Source organism: Pyrus communis, chromosome 14 (assembly GCF_963583255.1).
Source record: "Pyrus communis chromosome 14, drPyrComm1.1, whole genome shotgun sequence".
Lineage (NCBI taxonomy): Eukaryota > Viridiplantae > Streptophyta > Magnoliopsida > Rosales > Rosaceae > Pyrus > Pyrus communis.
The window spans coordinates 930,229-956,427 of NC_084816.1; the positions used below are offsets into that span (position 1 = coordinate 930,229).

The 26,199-nt window shown below is 36.1% G+C and overlaps 3 protein-coding genes across 3 annotated transcripts; 1 reads left to right on the plus strand and 2 right to left on the minus strand.

The window, feature by feature from the left end:
• Nucleotides 1-9,435: 9,435 nt before the first annotated feature.
• Nucleotides 9,436-9,837, plus strand: LOC137715573 (uncharacterized). Its single transcript, XM_068454917.1, has one exon. It carries the CDS (start codon nucleotides 9,436-9,438, stop codon nucleotides 9,835-9,837), a length of 402 nt encoding a protein of 133 aa, XP_068311018.1.
• Nucleotides 9,838-11,568: 1,731 nt separating this feature from the next.
• Nucleotides 11,569-13,542, minus strand: LOC137716259 (peroxidase A2-like). The gene is made up of 4 exons (XM_068455685.1): nucleotides 13,281-13,542; nucleotides 12,780-12,968; nucleotides 12,311-12,473; nucleotides 11,569-12,172 (listed from the first exon to the last, which is right to left on the minus strand). Exons 1-4 carry the CDS (start codon nucleotides 13,491-13,493, stop codon nucleotides 11,763-11,765), a joined length of 975 nt encoding a protein of 324 aa, XP_068311786.1. The 5' UTR covers nucleotides 13,494-13,542; the 3' UTR covers nucleotides 11,569-11,762.
• Nucleotides 13,543-19,815: 6,273 nt separating this feature from the next.
• Nucleotides 19,816-23,314, minus strand: LOC137714122 (peroxidase 59-like). Its single transcript, XM_068453407.1, has 4 exons — nucleotides 23,090-23,314; nucleotides 22,791-22,973; nucleotides 20,790-20,955; nucleotides 19,816-20,330 (listed from the first exon to the last, which is right to left on the minus strand). The coding sequence occupies exons 1-4, from the start codon at nucleotides 23,312-23,314 to the stop codon at nucleotides 19,906-19,908; spliced, it is 999 nt and encodes a 332-aa protein (XP_068309508.1). The 3' UTR covers nucleotides 19,816-19,905.
• Between the last annotated feature and the right edge of the window lie 2,885 nt (nucleotides 23,315-26,199).

A 26,199-nucleotide genomic window follows, 5' to 3' on the forward strand; every position in this document is an offset into this window, starting at 1 on the left:
GCTTATTTCTTTTTGATGACATATAATTTAGTTTGCAAGTTTGGTTTAAAAATTTGGTCTCCCTAACATTACATATTAGATAACGTATTGCTAATGTGCTTTAGTATTATTGATTGTAACCACTTTTGAAAACTAAACCAAAATAACACACACGATTTATGTAATAGAACAAAATAAACACTATTTTTAGAATTATAGCAAAATAACCACATTATTTCTGAAAACTGAACCAATATGACCCACACTATTTATGAAACTATAGCCAAACAACCACACTATTTCTGAAACTAAATCAAAATAACAACACTATTTCTGAAACTGGATCACAATAACTACACTATTTCTGGAACTACTGCAAAATAACTCACACTATTTCTGAAACTGAACCAAAATAATCCACACTATTTAGGAAACGAAAAAAAAATTACTCACACTATTTTTCAGAATCAAAATAACCCACAATATTTCTGAAACTATAGCAAAATAACCACACTATTTCTGAAACTGAACCAAAATAACTCACACTATTTCTGAAACTATAACAAAATAAACACACTATTTTTTGAACTACAGCAAAATAACCTACATTATTTCTAGAACTACAACAAAATAACTCACACTATTTCTGAAACTGAACACAAATAGCCCACATTATTTCTGGAATTACAACAAAATAGCCCACACTATTTTTGAAAATTAAACCAAAATAATCTACACTATTTCTGGAAAGAAACAAAATAAACATTAGTTTTGGAATTATAGCAAAATAACATACATTATTTTGAAACTAAGCCAAAATAACCAACACTATTTTTGAAACTGAACAAAATAACACACACTATTTTTTTAGACTGCAAAAAAAAATTGTACCTATTTTGAAACTAACCAAAATAATGAGTTTTAAAACTAGGAGATTTTCTGTCTTATGAGCCAAGATTTTCACTACGTTGTGTTTAGATAAAGATTTTGAAGAGCAATAACGAGTTTTAAATTATTTCTTTACTCTTCACAACTATTTAACTTATTTCCCTGATAATATCATCTCGTTGGCAAATAATTGGCATTATTGTGATAAGTTGAGCATGTCTCGATTTCACAAGTCAAGTCATGCATCTCATTGACATGTCCCTTTTGAAGAATATATTTTGGGGTTTATATTAGTCTCAATATTGTTCCCTAGATATAGAAATATATATATATATATATTTTTAGGTCAGGAATAACAGTTGCATTGATAAGGGAAATACAAAAGGAGATAAAAGGGTGAGGGCATGGACGCCCAAACCCAGATAAAAGATAAAAAATAAAAGTGATTTAAACAAAGGTGATTTGACGTACATGAAAAAGAAAACAAATGTGACAGACAGATACATGGACACGGACACAACCAAACAAATATTTAGTGGGAGTGTGGCTCCAACAAGCTTCACGTAGTTCAAAGCCTAATGGAAAAATTCCAACTTTTTGATGGAATGGACTGATGGAATGAGATTTCTGTCAGGGGCATTGGCTGAAAGAAAGAAAAATTAGTGTTGAACGTGGGCTTCTTTATTATTGATGAGGCTTTTGTCCATATTATATTGTATTTTACTTTTTTTATTAAATTTTAAGTTTTTTATATTAAATAAAATTATAAGATGATTTTTCTTAAAATAAACTTATCTCAAGCCTTTTTTTCTCCCTTCTTAATAATGAGAGCGCATTTCATTTAACAACCAAAAATGCCCCAAGAATAGCAAAAAGCAAATAAATATCAGCCCAAAACTTAATCTGAAGCCCAAAAAGTAGAAGCAATCCGTAATACATCAAACCCTAGCATCAAACTCCACCCATAGAGCTGGCACTACCTTTCTTGGTGCAGAAAACGTCACCATGGTAGATACAAGCCAAAATACAATGAAAAGAGAGCTCATACGAAAATGGGACATTTATCACGCACAGATTCAATTGACCAAGTGAGTATAATACGATCTTGAGATCCTAATTTCGTCAATCCATGAATCTGCACCCTGCGTACCAAAGTGTGGCTGAGAGAGCTAAGAACGAGGGGGCACATTGCGGAGAGATCTGCGTCAAAGGGAAGTTTTGGCATACGGATAAGCGTTTGAGCATATGAGTGGACAAAGCAGGAGTATAATTTCAGATTTAGTGGCGGGATGACGAGTATGGGTGAGCGGAAGGCGAGCAAGTGGGGGATGGAGGGGAAGAGCAATGGACATCAAAGCTTAGCTGACGGAGTGGAGATTTTTTATGGCGGAGGTAGAGGAGTGGGAGAGATGAAAGCGCCACTAGGGGCGGGGGAATTTAGCTTGATATATATGTTGGATTTTTGGATCGTCGGCCCACCCACTCTAACGACACTGATACTGTCCCTAACTTTACCACCTGCCAAATCCGTTAGTTGTAGGATACCACAAACCACAAAATGTCTCGGTATTAATTAGAGTAGGGTAATCTTATTTAAACCCATTGGGTTTCTTTGAACCCACCGATGTGGGACTTTAACACTCCCCTCACGTGTAACCTCATTTAGTGGTTCATACGTGGAGGTCCACATCGGTAATTGAAACTCAGAGGTCAGCTCCTGTTGGGCCTACTTGTTTTCAATGGAACTCAATTGAAACTCAGAGGTCAGCTCCTGTTGGGCCTACTTGTTTTCAATGGAACTCAGTCAGAGGTCGGCTCCCGTTGGGCCTACTTGTTTTCAATGGAACTCAACGGTTGTCTGTATGTTAAAAGTTCAGACTTGTTTCATTCTTGGTGACAAGCTCATTGGCTTGCACGGGCCCGAAACCGTGGGCTTTGATACCATATTGGATTTTTGGATCACCAGCCCACCTCACTCTAACAACATTGATATTGTCCTCAACTTTACCGTCTGCACAATCCGTTAGGTGTGGGGTCTTACAACAAAAAGTCTCAGAATTAGTTAGAGTAGGGTAATCCTATTTAAACTCATCGGGTTTCTTTGAACCCACCGATGTGGTACTTTAACAATATAGTAATTGCTCCATTAATTGAGAAATAGTACTAGTTGGTCCATATAATTGCAGTTGCAAAAGTTATTGCATGGTATTGATACAATCATTTACTATAATCATTCCACATATTGTAACATAGTTTTATAATTATTGTAGGATTGTAAGTTTTTTTAGTTGAGATTTAGGGATTCAATTAAGCTAAGGCCGGTCGCTTCCTAGCTAGTAAATTAATATTAGATTAACTAGGGATAAAGGAATCCCAATGGATTAACCCTAAATATGGATGTGGTAAGTGGCATGGTAAAAAAATAAGGAGTAACAGACAGACTGAGGTTGTGGACAGATGGAAAAACCAGAAGCAAGGTGGTTAAAATGTAACTTTGAAGGGGGTTGGAAGGAATAGGGAAAAAAGGGGGAATTGGAGTGGTGTTCAGAGATGACATGGGGCTGTTTGTGGCGGCGATGGCAATGAAAATGGAAGGCATATCATCTCCGATGTTAGCAGAACTGGAGGTAGCCCGAGAGTTAAGCACGGAACAGCTGAAACTGAAGGGAGGCGCAGCTTTGGTCCTTGCTGCTATAACTCTTCAAACGGAAGATGATTTGTCTTTGTGGGTAAATAGAGTAAATGAGGCATGCTATTTCCTACGCTCCATTCCGCAAACCAAAATCAATCATACTCGTAGAGACACAAACAAGGTTGCTCACAGATTGGCGCAGGTGGGTCTTACTTTAAATCAATGACGAATTTGGTTCGAGTCACTGATCTCCTGACAGATCGATAGTTAATTTTTGTAATTTTCTTGGTCACCTAACGATTAAATAACAAACAAATTGTTCTCTCTCGTTTCTATCTTCTTCTTCTTCAGCTATCTTAACAAATATAAGTGGTCTTACATTTCTCTACTTCTCATTAAGTCATCGCATTAGGAATATATGGCAGTGCAGAGGTTTTCTTGAGGTTTAAGCAATCGTGCTTAAGATTAATGGCTGCTCTCCGAGTATTCTGTAGGTTGCGCTTTATTTGATTTAACTGAAAATATGACTTTAGCCCCTGAAACTCAAGTTTCTTTACATAAAACCCGACATAGTCTTTTTATCTGAATAAAACCCAATGACTAGGCTCCACATAAGTAAATTCATTAATTTTGTTTGCCTTTACACATTTTTCATTTTTTAGATACCTAAAATACGCCTAATTACCGTTTTGATGTAGACATTTAATTCTATGCGTATTTGAAGGGAGAAATTAATAAAAAGAAATGTATTAATGAAGTCGCTATCATTTCAACTCTTGCATTATTGTATGTCGTCTTCTTGACATTAATAAAGTCGCTATCATTTCAACTCAAAAAAAAAAATTTAAATTAATTATAGAATAAAAAATGTTATTTGATTCAAAATAAATTTATCTATATTTTATATGATAATATAGGTAAATTTTTCCACACATATATATATTAGGAGTAAAATATGCCCAATATATATAATAATGCATGAAAATAATTCACCAACAAATAAAGGAAATTTGATTAAAAATTAATATATCTATTGCTTTTTGTTTATGAATTTCAATTCTTTTTTTATATTACAAACATAATGTACCTACAATATAATTTACCTATTGTTTAATCTTATAAGAAAATAATGTATCTACTATTTTATTTTATTTATTTATTTTTGTTTTTGTCGAATATGTACTGTTTTATTTTAATGGAGATAATTTGTCTTGGTTTAATTTTTACGAAATTATTTATGCACTGTTTAACTTTCCCAAAATAATGGAACTACTATTTTAATTTACCTACAAAATAAATACTATTTGATTCAAAATTAATTTACTTATATTTTAAATATAAATATAGATAAATTATTTTTAACAAGCATATATGATAACAAACAAAAAATGCCTAATGTATGTAATAATCTAGGTAAAATAATTTACCTACAACATAAAAGAATATTTGACACACCCCGATCTAGATCAGGGCATGCTGGCCGTGACACACCCCGACCGAGATCAGGGCATGCTGGCCGTCACACGGAGGTGACATAACCATATGCACGTGCGGAAGCTAATGAAACAGTAATATAAAAGTACGAATAATTTAAAACTAGCATACAAAGTACTAAAACAAGTGCTAGCGTAAGTGAGACACAAGTTCAGAGCAAGTCTACAGCAGTCCAAAAGAAAGGATGCGACAATAGTACACCCGAAGGTGACCCTACGCTGGTGAGTGTCTGTCAGAAAAGCCGGGAGAACCCTCTGGGAAACCACCGAACCTGCTAAGCAACTAGAACCTGGAGGGGTGCAAAACAAAAGCGTGAGTGGGCAAAAACAAATTTTTTCTAAAACCATTTAGTAAAATACATTCTAACCCCTCGCCGTAAAACCTGTATACTTCCCAGAAAATAAACATATATACGTAGGTCTATATGCCAAACATGCTCGAGGATATGCCATGTCGAAATCTCAATATGAAATGCAAGTGCTCAGGTATAACTCATATCAATAACATATAATCTGGCAGCCGGAGTCACCTAACGTGACCTGTACGGCTGCATATAGAGCTCAAATCTCAAACTCAATAACTGAACCTGCCCACAAGTCGGAACCACCTAAAGTGGTCTGTACGACAGGCCTGGGTGTAACATATATATACGCTCTAGTGCTACGATCACGTGAAGGCTGTGCGAATAATCGCGGGTCACCTACGAGTCGGAACCACCTAATGTGGTCTGTACGACAGGACTGTGCACCTAACTTGGATCCAAGCTGAGCGTGTGGTGCGGGAGGTGAACATCACGTGAAGGACTGTGCCCTACTCTGGGCGGGAGCACTAACACCGGGGGTGCAGGTTATGAGCTCTCTAAGCATCTCAACTACTACTGAATGTAAATATGAATAACACTTACCTGGCACTTACCTGTGCGTCCACAACACCCAATATGCATATGTGTGTGTGTGTATATATATATATATATATATATATATATATATGCAACTACTAACATAACCAACGATGCATGAATAACGATAATGTAATGCATGGCATAAACTAATAAACATTAATTCAATTTCTGGGAAAATATAGTATATAGGTATATACGGAAAACCAAAAGCCCACTCATTGGTAAGTGGAATGGTCGTAGCCCCCCTGCCTTGAGTGACCACGCTCGTCCTCGGGGTACGTATCACCTATACGCGAAATAACTACAAAAACGTTAATTTAAAAGCACATAACCAACTTCTCGTAATAACTTCTCATACATTGCTCAAATTGGACAAATGAATATACCAACGTGCTCTACACAACCTCAAGATCACACCCATATTTTTAGAAAAAATTTTCTCCGCCGCACGCGCCGGCCACGCGCAGGCACGTGCCTGGCACGCTGACGGCGTCAACTGACTCCGTGAGGAATATTCCGTTAGTTTTAACGGATTCCGTCAACGGCGTCAGGAATATTCCGTCAGACTTGACGGAATATTCCGTCTCCTTCCCCGGCGAACCTCAGGTGCCGTCGCCGGCGCCGGAAAATCGCAAAACCTGTAAATCGTGTTTTCTCGCTCGTTTTTCAACCATTTTCCACGATTCTTGAACCAAAATGAAGCCTAAGACTAGTAGAACACGATCATACAAGTTTTAAGGGTCAAAAACTACTAGATCATACCTGTCACCAAACTCAAACTCCGGCCAACTTCGAACAGGGTGATCCCGACGTCCAAACTCTTCCAACGAAGCACTCCGAGACTCCTTGGGACACCACCAAGCTACCTATGAGCTTCAAAATCCCAAAAACGTGATGAAATATGTTTGCATGAATAGTACTCAAATCGGAGCTTGTGAAATCGACGTGAAAACGTCGGAGTTCTTACCTGAAAATGGTACAATTGTGCTCCCCTCAACCTCGCGAGCTTAAATATGGGTTTAGTTCCCTCGATCTGCAAAGATTTGATGGGTTCTTGGTGTGACCGTACGTATGTGTTTGAAAGGGGGAGGAAAGGGAGCACGGGAGAGAGACAAGGAAAGGGACAGAGAGAAGTGGAGTGTGTGGGAGTGTGTGTATGGTTCCAAACATGCCAACAAGGCTCACAACGACGATTAAACGTAAAAGAAACAAACTAGGGGTAAAAGTGTCATTTCACACGCACGTTTTAGATAATTTCGGGACGGGATGTCACAGACCGTCACGCGGAAGTGACGTAACCATATGCACAGTGCGGAAGCTATTAAAATAGTAATGTAAATAATACGAATAATTAAAAACTAGCATACATAAGGTAAAAGAAATAAGTGCTAGCGTAAGTGAGATACAAGTTCAGAGCATAAAGCCTAAGGCAGTCCAAATGAAAATGACGCAACCAAAGTACACCCGAAGGTGACCCTACGATGATGATCGTCTGTCAGATATGCCGGGAAAGCCCTCTGGGAAACCACCAAACGTGCTAGCCAACTAGAACCTGAAGGGGCGCAAAACAAAAGCGTGAGTGGGTAAAAACAAAGCTTTTCGAAAACCGTTTAATAAATACATTCTAACCCCTCACCGTAAAACCTGTATACTTTCCAGAAAATAGACATATATGTATACCAATCATGATCGAGAATATGCCATGCCAGAACCTCAGAATAAAATGCAAGTGCCTAGGTATAAATCATATTAATAACATATAATCTGGCAGCCGGAGTCACCTAACGTGACCTGTACGGCTGCATCTAGAGCTCAAATCTCAATCTCACTGACTAGACCTGCACACGAGTCGGAACCACCTAAAGTGGTATGTACGACAGGCCTGAGTGTAATACATATAAACGCTCTAGTGCTACGATCACGTGAAGGCTGGGCGAGTAATCGCAGGTCACCTACGAGTCGGAACCACCTATAGTGGTCTGTACGACAGGACTGTGCACCTAACTTGGATCCAAGCTGAGCGTGTGGTGCGGGAGGTGAACATCACGTGAAGGACTGTGCCCTACTCTGGGCGGGAGCACTAACACCGGGGGTGCAGGTTATAAGTTCTCTAAGCATCTCGAATCACTATTAAATGTAAACATGAATAACACTTACCTGGCACTTACCTGTGCGTCCGCAGCACCAAATATGCATATATATATATATATATATATATATATATATATATATATATATAACCAACTAATAATGCATAACCAAATCAATTTCTGGGAAAATATAAGTATATAGGTATATACGGAAAACCAAAAGCCCACTTATTGGTATGTGGAAGGGTCGTAGCCCCCCTGCCTCGAGTGACCACACTCGTCCTCGGGATAGGTATCACCTATATGCGAAACAACTACAAAAACGTTAATTTTAAAGCACATAACCAACCTTTAGCAATAACTTCTCATACAATGCTCAAATGGGGTGTATGAATACACCAACGTGAACTACTCAACCTCAGGAACATCCCCATATTTTTAAAATAATTTTTCACCGTCGCACGCGCCCCCACGCGCAGGCACGTGCCTAGCACACTGACGGCGTCAACTGACGCCTTAGGGAATATTCCGTCAGATTTAACAGATTCTGTCAACGGCGTCAGGAATATTCCGTCGTCTTCTCCAGTGCCGGAAAACTGGGAAAATTTTAAATCGTCCTATCTTCTTCGTTTTTCATCCAAATTTCATAAAATTGGTACTAAAATGAAGCTCAGAACTAGAGGAACACAATCATACCAATTTCAAGGGCTAAAATCCACAAAATCTCACCTGAAAAATTAACCCAACTTCAGCCAACTTCGAAACCAGTGATCCCGACGTCCAAAACCTTCAAACGAACCACCCCGAGCCTCCTAGGGACCTCACCAAGCTACCTACAAGCTTGAAATTCCCTAAAACGTGAGAAATCACGTGTGCATGAACAGTACCAAAATCGGGCATCGTGAGTTCGACGTGAAAACGAAGGTGTTCTTACCTGAAATGGGTATGGTTGGATTCCTACAAGCCTCACGAGTCTGAATATGTGCTTGGATTCTTCAATCTGTGGAGGTTGAATGGGTTTGTGGGTATGTCCGTACGTTTCAAAGGAAATGGAAAGGGAATGGGGCTCGGGACAGGGTGCAGGAAACAGGAGGAAAGGTGGTGGAGTGTGGGAAAGTGTGTGTGGCCTACAACATGCCAACAAAACTAAAAAACAACCAATAAACGTAAAGAAATCGAACTAGAGGCAAAACTGTCTTTTCACACGTACGTTTTAAATATTTCTGGGACGGGCTGTCACAATATTAATTGGTTTTTTGTTGTTTTATAAAACAATATTATTATTTGATGCAAAATAACTGATTGTACAAAGGATTTTTCTTTCCAAACGAAAAATGTGCCCATAAATTGTTTATGAACATAGCTAAATATATATATATATATATATATATATATATATATATATATTCCTAAACCCTAAACCCTAACAGATAGACTGAGGTTGTGGACAGATGGAAAAACCAGAAGCAGGGTGGTTAAAATGTAACTTTGAAGGGGCTTGGAAGGAACAGGGAAAAAATGGGGGAATTGGAGTGGTGTTCAGAGATGACATGGGGCTGTTTGTGGCGGCGATGGCAATGAAAATGGAAGGCATATCATCTCCGATGTTAGCAGAACTGGAGGTAGCCCGAGAGTTAAGCACGAAACAGCTGAAACTGAAGGGAGGCGCAACTTTGGTCCTTGCTGCTATAACTCTTCAAACGGAAGATGATTTGTCTTTGTGGGTAAATAGAGTAAATGAGGCATGCTATTTCCTACGCTCCATTCCGCAAACCAAAATCAATCATACTCGTAGAGACACAAACAAGGTTGCTCACAGATTGGCGCATGTGGGTTTTACTTTAAATCAATGACGAATTTGGTTCGAGTCACTGATCTCCTGACAGATCGATAGTTAATTTTTGTAATTTTCTTGGTCACCTAACGATTAAATAACAAACAAATTGTTCTCTCTCGTTTCTATCTTCTTCTTCTTCAGCTATCTTAACAAATATAAGTGGTCTTACATTTCTCTACTTCTCATTGAGTCATCGCATTAGGAATATATGACAGTGCAGAGGTTTTCTTGAGGTTTAAGCAATCGTGCTTAAGATTAATGGCTGCTCTCCGAGTATTCTGTAGGTTGCGCTTTATTTGATTTAACTGAAAATATGACTTTAGCCCCTGAAACTCAAGTTTCTTTACATAAAACCCGACATAGTCTTTTTATCTGAATAAAACCCAATGACTAGGCTCCACATAAGTAAATTCATTAATTTTGTTTGCCTTTACACATTTTTCATTTTTTAGATACCTAAAATACGCCTAATTACCGTTTTGATGTAGACATTTAATTCTATGCGTATTTGAAGGGAGAAATTAATAAAAAGAAATGTATTAATGAAGTCGCTATCATTTCAACTCTTGCATTATTGTATGTCGTCTTCTTGACATTAATAAAGTCGCTGTCATTTCAACTCAAAAAAAAAAACAATTTAAATTAATTATAGAATAAAAAATGTTATTTGATTCAAAATAAATTTATCTATATTTTATATGATAATATAGGTAAATTTTTCCACACATATATATTAGTAGTAAAATATGCCCAATATATATAATAATGCATGAAAATAATTCACCAACAAATAAAGGAAATTTGATTAAAAATTAATATATCTATTGCTTTTTGTTTATGAATTTCAATTCTTTTTTTATATTACAAACATAATGTACCTACAATATAATTTACCTATTGTTTAATCTTATAAGAAAATAATGTATCTACTATTTTATTTTATTTATTTATTTTTGTTTTTGTCGAATATGTACTGTTTTATTTTAATGGAGATAATTTGTCTTGGTTTAATTTTTACGAAATTATTTATGCACTGTTTAACTTTCCCAAAATAATGGAACTACTATTTTAATTTACCTACAAAATAAATACTATTTGATTCAAAATTAATTTACTTATATTTTAAATATAAATATAGATAAATTATTTTTAACAAGCATATATGATAACAAACAAAAAATGCCTAATGTATGTAATAATCTAGGTAAAATAATTTACCTACAACATAAAAGAATATTAATTGGTTTTTTGTTGTTTTATAAAACAATATTATTATTTGATGCAAAATAACTGATTGTACAAAGGATTTTTCTTTCCAAACGAAAAATGTGCCCATAAATTGTTTATGAACGTAGCTAAATTTATATATATATATATATATATATATATATATATATATTCCTAATATTTATCATACAAGAAAGGTAAAATTTTCATATGGGGTTAATTGCTAATCATAATTAGGGTGGGTAATAATATTTATTGACATAACTAGAGTTTTGTGGCATAAGTTGTAAATATGTGATGATAATTGGTTACATATTTGTCTACATGGTACTCTATTTGAAATTTGGGTTTTATTTGGAAGTTTAATATTATGTGGATTTTTGCTTGGAAAATAAGAGTTTCAAGGGCCTTTTTCTAAAGAACCCTTGATTTAATTATATACAAGTTTAACATATGTATAGCATGAGAAACTTGACCACGATGTAAAATAAGGCTGGTGCTAGAAAATAATATAGATGTAACTTGTTTTTTTTTATTGTATATCAACCTTTGGCAACATGGATCAACAGAAGTAAGAGAAATGCGAGGAAAAGAAATAGGCTGCCTATAAATGACAAAATACTTAAGCCTCAAGCTTACGGAGTGCCCTTATATATTTAGGGCACATACATAATCTTAATCATCTTTTTCAAAATACTAATGACGAATTTTCAATTAATTAACTCTTCTGCAATCAGTCCTAATCTCTCCATTGGTGCCTGTCAAAACTCCTATATTCCCCATATTGATCATGGACTGACCAAAGCTATCAAAGAAGTCACTTTGGCTATTTGCAAAGCGGTCTACAATGGCAACGGTGTCTCCGCTAGTTGAGAACAGCACCTGATCGGTCTGGAGAAGCCCGCGGTTGTTTTGGAGATTTGTAAAGTAGTGGTTGTCGAAGGCATCGCGGGTGGACTGGTCAAGGTCATTCAACGTATCTCCGCTGCCGTTTTGAGGACACGCTTGGCGGAGGGTTTCCAAGTATCCGGCTTCAATGGTCGGGTCCGGATTGCCAGTGCCGCTGAAATTGTAGAGGCGGTGAACGAAAGTTGAACATCTTGCCCGTCCAAATGTATGAGCACCTAAGAAAGGAAACAACTACATTTAAATCTTTCAAAATAATTAGAGGTTGACTTATTAATTGGTGTATACTACTAGGTTAATCTGGTAATTAGTTGTACTATTATTCTGGTCAATTGCGTGTCTATTACTAGGGTTACCTGATAAAGCAACCAGATCAGTGGAATCTAATCCTGCATCGCGAAATTTTTGTGAAATTTGCTCAAGGTTTTCGAGAAAGCTTGGAATGGCACTGGCACCAGCTTGGTTGGCTGTCCTACTGTCTCTTCTTCCCAATTGAGCTTCCCACGTTGGCCCTCCATTCTGCAACAATACCAATAGAAGTATTATTTGAGGAACTATTTGGACAATAATATATCAGGAACTGCTTACATATATATACTCCAAATTTCCAAGAATTGTTCATTAATTAGATTATCTCTTCACCGCCATTCGCTTTCTTTTTTATTTTCTTCGGGGCTGGTTCTCAGATGGAATATTGACCATTTCCCAATTTCTTTCAGGGCTTGGTCCTCCTCTTAAATATCACTTTTTATTTTTTAAACTTTATTAAATAACGTAACGCGAATTAATTAATTAAAGTAATTAGAACTTTCAATATGTACGTACCGCAGAAACAAGAATTTGAGAAGCAATTGCTAAAATGTCAGAACAGGAGACAACACCAGGGCAAACGTTCTCGACCGCAGTTTTGATATCATCTACAACGTCGTATCCGTCTGTCGATTGATTGGGAGGTGCATCTTTCTCGCTCTCTATCCCATCTGCGTTGTCCAGCATAATCGATCCATCACAACCCTGCATGCATGCACCGTTACCGTTACCATTATATTAAATTTAATTATTATAGCACATAAAAACACAACTCTTGTTTTGACAGAGAGTCCGTTATTAATAGCCGGGTTGTCGATATATTGGTTAACGACGTATTAATAGAAAAACTTTTTGACGTCCTAGCAATCCATTATTAACATTATTGATACAAAATCCATCATTTGTAAAAAGCGGATGCTCATGCATATAGAATTTTTTGTAAAATATATATCACATTATATGTTACCGGATGATATTTTTAACACTACATAACATATTCTTTAATGAATTACGTACGTTGACAAAGCAGTCGTGGAAATGAACTCGGATGAGTTTGGCACCAATTCGGATGTCATTCTGTTGAGCTTGCTCGACCACACCACGAACAATGCTCGTTACATTCGGGCATGTGGTGCTGTAGAAAGTTGAGCTCAGTTGAGCGTTGGAATTTCCCAATATGCTAGCAGTAACAAGAACAAATATTGCTGCTGCAATTGAAAATGAAGACATGATGATTAATTATGAAACTCAAATTGCGAGGTTGCTATCTATAGTTATAGTAGCTCTTATGTTGAGAGATGAGATGGCTTCTATGAGGCTAATACTCTACCCTTTTATAGAGAGAGTAGTAGGTGAGATTTCAGGAATCTAAGAGCCATGTATTTTGTGCATGCTATAGGCAAATGACCAGAATGATCGTTCTTTGAATATTCATATGTTGATATTTTCAGATAATTAAGTTGATGTGGGCCTATTAGCAATCAGGAACTTTTCTACGTAATGCTTGTAAGTTGAAGAATTTTCAAACTTTCCCGTGGAGGGCGCGCGCAATTATTTTAATCAAAGTTTTGTATATATTTCAAGGAGTAATTTTAGGTCAATTTGTAGATTAAATTAACAAATTAAATGATGTATCACTAATAAGAAATAAGTACGTTAATCATCAATTTTCATGTTATTTAGTTTAGAAAATTTTGTCTCTACAAATTTAATTTCTTTAGCATTATTCTATTTCAAAAGTCCAAGGGCCATATATGGGTAATGTTAGTGAGACTAAATTTGTAAACAAAGTTTACAAACTAAATGATGTGTCACTAATATAAATAAATACGTTTATTAACGCTTAAGTATTATTTCAATTTTAATTTCTATGTTATTTAGTTTACAAATTTAGTATCCTTAGCAGTACAGCCATATATGGTAACTCTAATGATGACTTAATATAGTAATAAAGTCAGCAGGAAAAGAATTGGTCTTGGGAAGAAAAATGGAATCATGAAGCAATTAATGATTGTCAATTCGATCAACGAATACACCATCTGCTTAATTAACACGTATTTGAATAAAGGTTATCACAGTTTGATTAAGACACTTTTCCAAAGTTAAAAAAAAATGCCCTACTTTATTTGACTGTCCCACTGATTATATACCCAAATCTATAATTTGCAGAAATTTGTTTCCATACAATTAGGGTATGCATGCTTATGGATAACAGACAGTAATGAGGTTTTCCAATTTCTTCCATGCATGCATAATAAACAACATAGGGATTTTGGTATACTTTTCTTTGTGTAAAGGTTATCACAGTTTGATTAAGACACTTTTCCAAAATTCAAAATGCCTTACTTGATGTGACTGTCCCAGCGGTTATTTTCTCAAATTTATATTTTGCATAAATTTTTTATCGATACAATATTAATTAAGCAGATGGTGATCTGGATGACAATATTGATTAAGCAGATGGTGTATTCACTGACCTAACTGTAATTAATTAGTCATATGGAACTAATTAGAGGTAAATCAAGATTGATGAGAAGAGAAATTCATTAGACCAAAACTAGCTTATTCGTTAGATAAAATGAAACTAAGGTTTTGTTTGGTATCTAGGATTGAATTAGAATGAATAACTTCCATATTTAAAATATCTTGAAGAAGTAAATGAAAAAATTGCATCTTACATGAATGTAGACGGATAATTACTCATTAAGAAAACTTATGCATGCCAATGCCCTACAAAATTGGAGAATTAATTAGATAAGTTTTCTCCATATCTAATCCCTTCAAATGAAGGAAAAAAAAAAAAAAAAACTTTTATGTCTATCTTAAAATATGCCATGTATTCATGAGGTATCAAATCCATATACCATCTGTTCTAATTCTAGTCACCAAACGACACCTAAGTGTAATATTTAGACCCTGAAATCAATATTGTTGATATATTTCATACAACATGAAGTAGTCTAGCAGAGTCTATTGTTGATATATTTCATACTGCGCATCGTCTTGCAAAAATCGGCCTTTCTCAGAAGCAAAAGTGTGAATAGATTGATGCCCCGCCTAGTTTAGTCATTGACATACTTGTTGAGGAGAGTGTATGCATGTATGCTTAGAGATGGATTGGTTTTTGTAGTGCTTTTGATTAGATGAAATCTATTATCGTATGTTTTCAAAAAGAAAAAAAAGAAGAGACTTCTTCAATTTGGATATTGTAGGGAGTAGGAAACATATGTATGACGAAGTCCCAGCATTCTAGAAATTTTGTATATGGATTGAAGGCTTTGGAGCCAATTGAAGAACTTCTATCAGTTTGTCAAACCGTGTGGGTACAAACGTAGCTGTATGGATGCGCTCATTAAATAAGGGAAGTTTTAATGAAAAGTCCACGGTACTGTTCACATTAATGAAAAATCATATTTTTACACTACAAAGTCAAACTTGGTACTATTCACTTTATCTTTTTATTTTGTCCTTATCTTTAAAACTCAAAAATTTCAAGCACTTTTCATTAATTTTCCTTTAAATAAGTAGGTGTACATATTATCAATGGATAATATTAGCATCCTATTACGGAATACACATATCTCAGTTTCCATAACGTATGTTTATTATATAAAATTTATAATTGAAAATCGTTTAATCTATTAGTTTTTATTTAAAGATCATTCTACAACTTTTTTTTGAATTGGAGATTGTTTTAGTCATCTAAATTTATGAAACAAATCAACAATGTGAGTACCTAATAACATATTCATAATGAATTGTTCATTTATTTGATATATTTGAATGACTAAAAAAATCTCCTATTTAACTGATTTTTATTGTAGGGATCATCTTCAAATGAAGATTAAGAATTGAACAGTTTTGACTATGAAATTTATTGCAAGGAGTGGTATATGTGCATCTCTCCGGGGGGATGCAAGTACTATAAGAGAAAAATTTTAATTTGCCCGAAATACAAGCCGATACACCATATATCATAATATAAGTGGAAGAAGTAAGGAGACTGAAAAATATATATCATCTCTACTTATATTATGATATGTAGTATACTGGTTATTTTCCAAGTACTTGAAAAAAATCTCTCCTAATCTAGAATAGTAAAGATGCCCTCGTCCACTTATGTTAACACGGGTGTACCATTTTCTGTTCCGACCGTACATACAAAAATTTCTCAACGCTTGCCTACATTTTGACCTCCAATATATTAGCTTATCACTCGTTTGAAATTATTTTTAAAATAACTGAAAGTTCTTTTGTTGAAAATGTTTTTGAAACCAATCCTTAGTAAAAAGAGTAATGCTACATTTACCACATAGTTTTACTATCATTTGTACCATCTCTCTAATATAGGTAAGGTTCACCAACATATGTGGGTCCTATATCTATTAGAGAGATGATATAAATATGTAGTAATATTAATTTTGTAGTAAAAATCCAAGTAGATTCTGGAAAAGCACTTGAAGTGCTTCTTGTGATTTTTGCAAGAAGCACATACATCATATATGGTGCTTCTTCCAAAAAGCGTTTGAAGTGTTTTTGGAATCCAAAATTAATTTCACCAAGTCATTTTAAGAACACTTCCAAATAAGCTCTTAATTTCAAAAAAAAAGAAAAAAAAGAAAAAAAGAACCTGCCCATATTTAATCTGCTCAACAATCAACTGAATCAAGTAACTCTGAAGTTAATTTACTGTTGGGTATATCTATTGGTAAATGCAGAAAAACCCACTAATTGAGCTTGAAAATAGACAAAAACAACAAGAGTCAGCAATGTGTACTCTCCAATCAGCACCTTTATTTATTTATTTATTTATTTTTAAATGTCTCCTTTATTTATTTGTTCTTTTTTGACTTTCATGTCAGTAATATCTAACGTCACACTCATGTCTGACAGATGGATAGAGAGAGTTAAATAAAAAATAATTAAAAACCTTCATGATTGTGGATTAATTTGAGCATACTGTACAACCTTTTTTCTTGAGAACTAAAATTTGGTTTCTAGAGGGCCGACTGCTACCGTTAACCAGAGAAACTTTAATTAGTTGCCTAGTTGAATATTCTGGGCATATTATTGACAAGAGCTTCAGCTGAATTTTCATCTAAGCTAACCAATAGCAATTCATGACGATGAAATACTAGTATGCATGCAACCAAATCTTAAAGAAAGTGACAAAAATAATTTCTTTTTTTACGGCTTGTAAAACTGATATAATCATATATATATTATACATAGAAAATTATTTCATTTCTGCTGAATTTTCATGCAAGGAGCCAACGATCATTAATGACATAGAGGAAATGACATGCATATATGGATGCTTCCCAATTTTCGAAAACGAAGGATAAGATTTGGTCGTTCTTGACAGCATAATGATCCCATAAAAGGAAAAACATCAAGTTGTGGAGGTATGAATCCAAATGTTTCACACTTTCGAGTTAGCTGAGAGATCTTTTCAGCTGTTTTTTATTGTAGTAGAATGTGAGCATGCTTAATGAACATAAAAATATATTTGACAGAAAAATGAGAGGAAAAGAGAGAATAAAAACAAGAAAATTAATTCCAAGTTGAAAAGCAAATTAATATCTTTGGTGTCAAAACTGTTATAGTTGGCATAGTTGACACCAATGAACTTAGTCATCAAATTTAGGTAATGGTGGCACTCGGGTATACAAAGTCACTGATAAGAATGGTGCCCTCAAATAACTGCCCTATTTTGTAGTGGACCAACTTTTCAACACACCCACTTATGCACGGGTTGTTGGACTAAACACGTGATGGTGGTGGAGAGTATGTCGGTATTCAATTTCAAAGTTTTCTTAGGGCTAAAGTCATTGTTCATCAGCTTTATTGCTCATACACTTATGAACGGAATGAATTAGCTAAAAGCAAAATAGACATGTTAAAACAAATATTACCCTTCTTCAACAAGCTTCTTTATCATCTCAATTTTGGCACCATGCTTGTGCAACTACCACTTATCTTATCAATAGGATGCCTTCACTAATCCTTAGTATAAATTTACCTTTTGAAGTCTTATATATTACTCTCCACCTAGGCTTGATCACTTAAAAGTGTTTGGTTGTGCATGTTATCCTTGCATGAAACCTTATAGGTCCAATAAGCTTGAACCTAAGACCATTCAGTGTATTTTCTTAGGATATGCTACTCAATACAAGAAGTACATTTGTTATGCAGTTAAAGAGAACAAATTAATTGTCTCTAGGCATGTTTTATTTAATGAGACACATTTTCCTACCATACATAGGCTGAGTGTTAATATGCCTAGTTCATCTGTGTCTTGTACTTGTACAACCTTTGTTGTTCATTCTAATACCACTCGAAAAACTCTGATCATCCCTATTTCTTTACCACATGTGTTTGTACCACCATCAAATGCTCTTACACAATCTGTCACTCAGTCCACTCCTCTCAACAATGGTGATCTTGTCTCCACTACCTCTACCTAAACTTCAAGCTCAAAATCAATGCCCCCACAGTCAGGGACGGAGCTAGAATTTTCTTCTAGTGGGGGTAACTTGAAAAACACTAAGAAGACCTTATTATAGTATGGTTTATAACCAAATGATAATATGGATGATTTCAAATGAAAATGTTCAAAATTGGAATGTTATAGAAATTTCAGTAGTAGTGGAAAGTGGCAAATTGATGAGAAAAATATTAACACATGAGAGGTGGATGAGGGGGTTTTCAGTTTGAATGACAGAACAAGACCACTTTTGCTCATATTATATTTGATATAGAGTAGAAGTAGTATGAAGCTATGCTTGATATTAGACACATATATTTTCTTCAAGGATAAGTCGTGTATATCTATAATTGTAGTATGCAGCTTAACCAACGAATTACTTGAGTGGGGGCATCTGCCCTTAGTGGACCTTCGTTGGCTCCGTCCATGCCCACAGTATCTCAGAGTTACATCCAAATACTAAATTATCATGCTCCAGAATTACAAATTGTGCCCATTTCTTCTCAAAATTGTCATCCTAGGCAGACAGGGTCAAAGTCTGGTATTTTTAAAAAGAAAAAGGCTTTTAGTGTTGCAGTTCAGTCAGAGTCAAGTAAAGAACCATAGTCATTTAGTGCAGCTTCCAAGTCCATACAGTGGCCGAAGGCAATGAAAGAGGAGATGGATGCTCTTGTTCAGCAACATACATGGTTTCTTGTTCCTCTAACTCCCAATAAGAATTTAATAGGCTGCAAATGGATATACAAGATTAAGATTCTTATAATTCATACAGGACATTGAGGAGATGTCAACGGAACTCCGTTTTGGTCCGCCAACATTTTTTTTATTGATTCTATGTTTTCCAGCTTAGAGTTTAGTAAGAAACACTTGAATTTAATTAATGGTAATTCCACTTGTGAATGGCTTATAAGTTTACCTTAATTCCCAGGCAAAAATACTCTCTCATTTTGACAAAAATTGAGAACAATAAATCACGACTTTTAATTGGCTTTACGAAATTAAACTCATACATCTATAAGAGTTACTACACGTGGAAACTTCGTTGTTCAAAAGAAAATAAAGGGACTTGACTGTATTCATACCACATACAGTCTACATAAAAGCAATTAGGAGCCAGGATTGCAAAATGCAAGTACACTGCTAGCTAGACATATTTCACGCATTAACAGCCCTGCAGTTCTTTCTGATCTCTCCAGCAGACCCAGTAAGAGGACTAATATTCCCCATCTTGATCATAGAATTAGCAAAATCAGCAAAGAAACGATTAATATTTGAGTTATAGCTTTGGACCAAACTTTTGGTCCCTGTTGTCACAGCTGCATCACTTGAAAATAGAATTTGATCTGAACTAATGAGGCCCTTCCCGTTAATCAAGTTCTGAAAATAATGGTTGTCAAATAGATCAGCTGATTTCCGATCAAAAGGCGCGATAATGCTTCCATCAGCGGTCAGCGGACATAGGTGCTGTAGATCAGTTAACATGCTTTGTTCCAATGTAATGTCAGGAGCACCTGTTCCTGAGAAGTTGAAGAGTCTATCTCTGAAAGTGCCACACCTTGCCAACCCAATTGTATGAGCGCCTACACATAATTAAACCCCTTTAACACTTTAATCAACTGATAGATTATATCAACTAATGATATATTCACTCTTAATTAAACAGAGGTGAAGAACAAGAGTGAAGAACATGACAAAATCTGAAGAACCATCAACTTAATTTCCCATCAAAATGGACTAAGAGTCTCAGATACTTGCTGACATATTAAAGCGAGAATTTTTTTTTTCTTCCCAATGTTTTATTGGATGTGTGTCCGACTTGAGTCCGATCTTGTCTAGTTCCAGCCACAAAACGAGATTAAAGACTCACTGCTAAAGATATTACTCTCTAGCATACATATTGATCAAGGACGATAAATTTAACGCGTTCTTTGAATCACATGCTCTTAGAACTGAACATTTTATATTCTTCGCATGCACAAGAGAATTGCACATGAGACTAAAATAGAGTGTTGAAATCACTATAGGAAGTGTATATGTACCTGATAAGGACACAACGTCATTGACATTTAGGCCGACAGCGGCAAACTTGGAAATGATGCTGTCTAGGGCTTCAAATGGTGCAGGAAGTGCCCTATTTGCTCCTGTCTGATTTGCCACTAGACCATCTCTTCTTCCAAGTAGAACTTTCCATAAACTTCCTCCACTCTACAAAATGTGCAATATTATAGTAAAACATTACATAACATGTCTAAGGGTAAATTACACAAAACTACTTCAATTACAGGTCGAACAACATTATCATACCTCATCCTTTTAAAATGACAATGTCATACCTCATCTTACGAATTTGTGATAATGTTAGACATCCATCAGTTTTTCTGTTAGTTTCTCTGTTAAATGCTGATGTGGCTAGAGACGAGGCCCACTCACTAACCTAACTGGATTAAAAAATAATTAAATATTAAAAAATGAAAAAAATTAAGAATAAAAAAACAAAAACAAAAAAAATTGAAAATGGCCTAGGGGTGCAGGCCTTCCCTTTCGTCCACCCACACCAACCCTTTTTCTTCTTCTCTTCGACAGCCACCAAACCCTTCCCTATCCCCCCAACCTTCCTCCACCACCCTTTCTCTCTCCTCTCTCTCTGGGATGCGGTCTCCCTCGTCCTCTTCTTCATCCTCCGACCACCCTCCCCACAACATTCGCGTCGAGGCTCGCCGCCACAACACCACCCACTCCCACCACTTTTCCGCCCACTACATCCCCTTAAATGTCGACCCCTCCTCCTCCTCCGCTGCCGCCGAGTCCTATGCCCTTGACGAGATCATCTACCAATCCAACTCCGGTGGCCTCCTCGACATTCAGCACGACATGGTTGCCCTAAAAAACTACGACGGCAAGTATTGGCGTGGCCTCTTCGACTCCCAGAGAGAGGAGAGAGAGGTTGATGGAGGAAGGTTGGGGGGATGGGGAAAAGTTTGGTGGCTGTCGAAGAGAAGAAGAAAAAGGGTTGGTGCGGGTGGAGGAAAGGGAAGGCCCGCACCCTTAGGCCATTTTTATTTATTTTGTTTTTTTTATTCTTTATTTTTTAAATTTTTTTAATATTTAATTATTTTTTAATCCAGTTGGATTAGTGAGTGGGTCCTGTTTCTAGCGACATCAACATTTAACAAAAAAATTAACAGAAAAATTGACGGAGGCCTGACATTGTCACAAATTCGTAAGATGAGGTATGACATTGTCATTTTAAAAAGATGAGGTATGATAGTGTCTTTCAACTTATAATTGAGGTAATTTTGTGTAATTTACCCCATGTTTAATTATGAAATGTTTGGCAGATCGGATAAAGGATCGGATAGGATTAGTTATACGGACTCGGGTGTTTGGCGTTCGCTCGTACTAAATAAGCGCCGGATTAATTTAACCGGTTGGATAGGATAACACGGTATACACCCGCTTAATAAAACCAACCAAAACGCCCGAATTATTTAGTCGGGGAAGAAGAATATGGGAGAGAAAGGGAGGGAGTTTGGGGGGTGTGGCGGAGAGAGCTGGAGAACAATTATTTGAGATTCTTCTGCAGTCGGGGAAGAAGAAGGGAGAGAGAGGGAGGGTGTTTGGGGGATGCGGAGAGATCTAGGAACAAAAAAATGATTTCACTTTTAAATTTTTTTTTTTTTAAAGTTTAATTCCTCCTATCTAGTATAATACCAAACACAGTATAAATAATACGGTCACTAGTCCGATACTGCACCAAACACCCGACTAATTTAGTCAGTACTATCCAGTGGCTATTTATCCTATCCGACAGAAGTAGTCAGTACAGTCCGAGCTGCCAAACGAGGCCTATCTAATTTCCGATGGCATGCATGATATTATCTAATTTCTGATGGCATGATCCCCAATAGATAATAAACATAATTAGCAAAGTTAATTAACTTACTAAGAGTCTTTGCATGACAGTGTAGGTTCAAACCCCGTTGGTGACTAATCTAACAAACCCTATCGCTTGACCAAAAAAAAAAAAAAAATTAACTTACTAAGAGCACAGAATCTCTGGCAGCTATGGCTAGTATATCAGCACACGACACAACTCCACTACATGAGCTCTCCACAGAGCTCTTGATTCTGTCAACAACTTCAAATCCTCTTGCTGAATTCAAATTTGGTCCGGCATCCTTCTCACTGCCAGTTCCATCCAGTAGTAGTGACGCATCACAACCCTACACATGTACATGAAAGGGAGATCATTTAAAATTGGGAGGCCTATGAGCTGCAAATAAAAATTGTGATGCAACCAAAAACAAAATCATTATCAAATGGATCCTTAAGAACTCACATTCACAAAGCAGTCATGGAAGTGAAGCCGAAGCAAAGAAGCAGCCATTCGCATTTCAGACTTGACAGCATTCTGAACCTCTCTTCGGACAATTTTGAAAAGATCCGGACATGTTGCCTTGTAGAAATCTGTACTTAATTGGGCGTTCGCAACAAAACAAAAGGCAAAGAACGGGATCAGTACCAAAGAGTAACGACGGCTAAAATTAATCGGTGACCTTGTCATGGTAACTTAAGGGATGACACACTTAATGCTATCAATATGGTTAAGGGCTACTTAAGTTGTATGAGACATTCCTTGAACTCCATTTATAGCCACGATTAAGCGTAAAACAACAATCTTTTAATCAACAATAGAGTAGTGTATAATTTTGTTTATCTAGTTGAAAACTAGCTGGCTAGTGCTTATGATGTATGGCGGCAGCACCCCGTGCTTGACTGCTTAGTTGCCTCATGAACTCAGAAGACTGCACTGAGAGGGTGAGACTGATATTAATTAGCATAATCTCAAGAGATTAGTGCATTTAATATTGCCGACAATGCAGATAACTGAAAGAGTACTGGTGGCCTAATTGCTCTCAGTTGTGCTTATAAATATAAGAATTTTGTATATGCAAGTTCATGAACCACAGAAGATGGGCAAAGCATACTATATACGATATAGTGCATGCCAACAGAAAGCCAAATGCCTTTTTGCTACCACTTTGGCGCGCACATGATTAAATTATGCTTGCAAAAATTTTTAACAATCAAATTAAGCTTAGCATGCATTTTGACCAACTTGAAAATGAAAATTATTATTCACTTGATCATAGTGATTTTTCTAAGTAGGGCAGTGTTATCCACACACCTTTGTTTTTACTTCTCATACACCTTTCTTAAATTTCGGTCGTCGGATTGAATGAATTAAAAAGATCATTGACAAAAGATTAACAAGAACTTGTGGGAAGTAATAATAAGTATGTGAATAACACTATCCGTCTAAGTAAATGGTGTGTAAATTAGAATCGAAAGCATCTTTATCCCTGTTGATATGTTGGTGAAACATGCAACTCACAGAGTGCCATATACGTCCGAGGGCACACATTCCCAATTTGTCTCTTCTTCTCTTTCCCCTATTTCCTCCAATGGATGCAAAAGACAAACATGTTAGAGACTACTAGCAACTTAACGAAATAAAACATTAATTGGTTGAGCACCAAATTTATTCAAACTTCATTACCATTATTGGTACATATTTATTTTACGTGACCAAATTTTTACACTAATGATTATTTGGGTGGCGTGCATCTCGATACAAGACTTATAAGTCATGGATGCATAACAACAATCTACAATATAAAAGAATTCGTGCACGAGCTATTAATAGTACTGATATCTTTAAAAGATAAAACTCAATACCAAGGTAGGATTAAAATAGGCCTAATGAACCCAATATTTGGACTTGGGTGATTGAGCACAATATCAGTCCTAAATATTCGGCTCACGCCGTTGCACAACAATTTGGGTACGTAGCCTCTTGCCTGGACTTGAACTCAGATATCTTGGGTGAGAGCTGAGTATCATTTCTTGTCATATATATTAAGTTAATTACTTCAAAAGGCAAGGCGATTGTATAGCAAGAGTAACAAATGCATGTTCATTCATACTCCACTTATCTAATTTATCAACAAGCAGAGGTCACAAAGTATATTTATGGTGTGGCGAATTAGGAATAGGAATCGTAGCTCTGGGAATCACTCAACTAGGCAAGAGACTTGAACTCTCTCAGTCAGACAATAGAACGAAGAAAGTATTTGCAGAAAGTCCATTTAGTACAATACTTACAAGGTAATAGGCACTCTATTGCTTAGTACTATAAACTATAAAGATTTTAACACATTCTGTGCTGCATTTCGCATCAATAATATTAACACATAGTCACAATTAATTGCTTAAATCTTAAAAATGAATTGCTTATAGTTAAGGAATATCCATAAATATCTTTGTAGTGCAGGGAACTACATTTGTGCTGCAAAAGAAAGCCGAACGTAGGCAAAGATTGCTGTCAACTATCTCCACAGACCACTGGCACTGGAGTTAAACTTAAAGAGGTGATGTTTCCAATTCAATTTTCTCAAGTTGCATGCCTAAGAAAATTTTGCCTTGTCGACGTAGTCTCCTGCAACCCTGTTTCTTCTATCACAGGCAATCGATGAGTTTATCTCGTTAAATCAGAATATGGGTGATCCGCAACTCCAAGACGGAGAGTGGGAAATGACATGGAGTTCACAGGTAATCTCATGCTTATAAATTGGCCAGTGTGTTTTTTTGTTGCTTTTTACCGACATCCTAGTGGCGTGGGAAGTGGAAAAGGTACTAAGAGACTTAATTTGGTGTGAACTAAACCACTTAGAATTTTTTTTGCATACAATTTTCACACGCCTGTCATATGTGGCAGGAAGAGACAGATGGTTAGAGAATGCAGCCAATGGTGTTACGGGAAAGCAAGCAAGTGAGAATTCTTCAATTCTCTATACTCTTTTCTTATTCTCAAAAAAATTTAATGCTGTGATTATAGATTGTAGAAAAAGGTATGTAGGCTAAAAAATATATTTGTTATTGATACGTGAATGTGGAAAAATGGAAGAGAATGCTTTTTTTTCTCATTATGTTTCTCTACAAGATTACAAGGATATATATACATGATACAAGTGTGTAGGTAGGACAAGGTAGCCGTCCTAGTGTGTAGGTAGAACAAGGTAGGACGGCTGTAGAGAACAAGGTAGCCGTCCTAGTGTGTAGGTAGGACAAGGTAGGACGGCTGTAGGACGGCTAGTGTGTAGGTAGGACAAGGTAGGACGGCTGTAGGACGGCTTGACGGCTGTAGGATGGCTTATTCTTCCAATAATAATATTATATACAATTACACAAGGACTTCAACCATATTCCTTATTTGTCTAACACTCCCCCTCAAGTTGGAGAGTGGATGTCAAGAACTCCCAACTTGCGTAACATACCCGAAAACTTTTCTTTCCCAAGAGGTTTGGTAAACAAGTCTGCCAACTGTTGTGCCGTACCCACATGCTTGGTCTCTATTGTGCCATCTACAATCTTATCTCGTATAAAGTG

Coding starts and splice junctions, on each gene's coding strand:
- LOC137715573 (XM_068454917.1), top strand. CDS start 9,436: ATGGAAAAACCAGAAGCAGGGTGGTTAAAATGTAACTTTGAAGGGGCT.
- LOC137714122 (XM_068453407.1), bottom strand. CDS start 23,314: ATGACAAGGTCACCGATTAATTTTAGCCGTCGTTACTCTTTGGTACTG. Junction 22,974..23,089: donor TCCATGACTGCTTTGTGAAT/GTGAGTTCTTAA, acceptor GTACATGTGTAG/GGTTGTGATGCGTCACTACT. Junction 20,956..22,790: donor CCAGAGATTCTGTGCTCTTA/GTAAGTTAATTT, acceptor CACATTTTGTAG/AGTGGAGGAAGTTTATGGAA.
- LOC137716259 (XM_068455685.1), bottom strand. CDS start 13,493: ATGTCTTCATTTTCAATTGCAGCAGCAATATTTGTTCTTGTTACTGCT. Junction 12,474..12,779: donor CTCAAATTCTTGTTTCTGCG/GTACGTACATAT, acceptor GTATTGTTGCAG/AATGGAGGGCCAACGTGGGA. Junction 12,173..12,310: donor TGATCTGGTTGCTTTATCAG/GTAACCCTAGTA, acceptor TTCCTTTCTTAG/GTGCTCATACATTTGGACGG.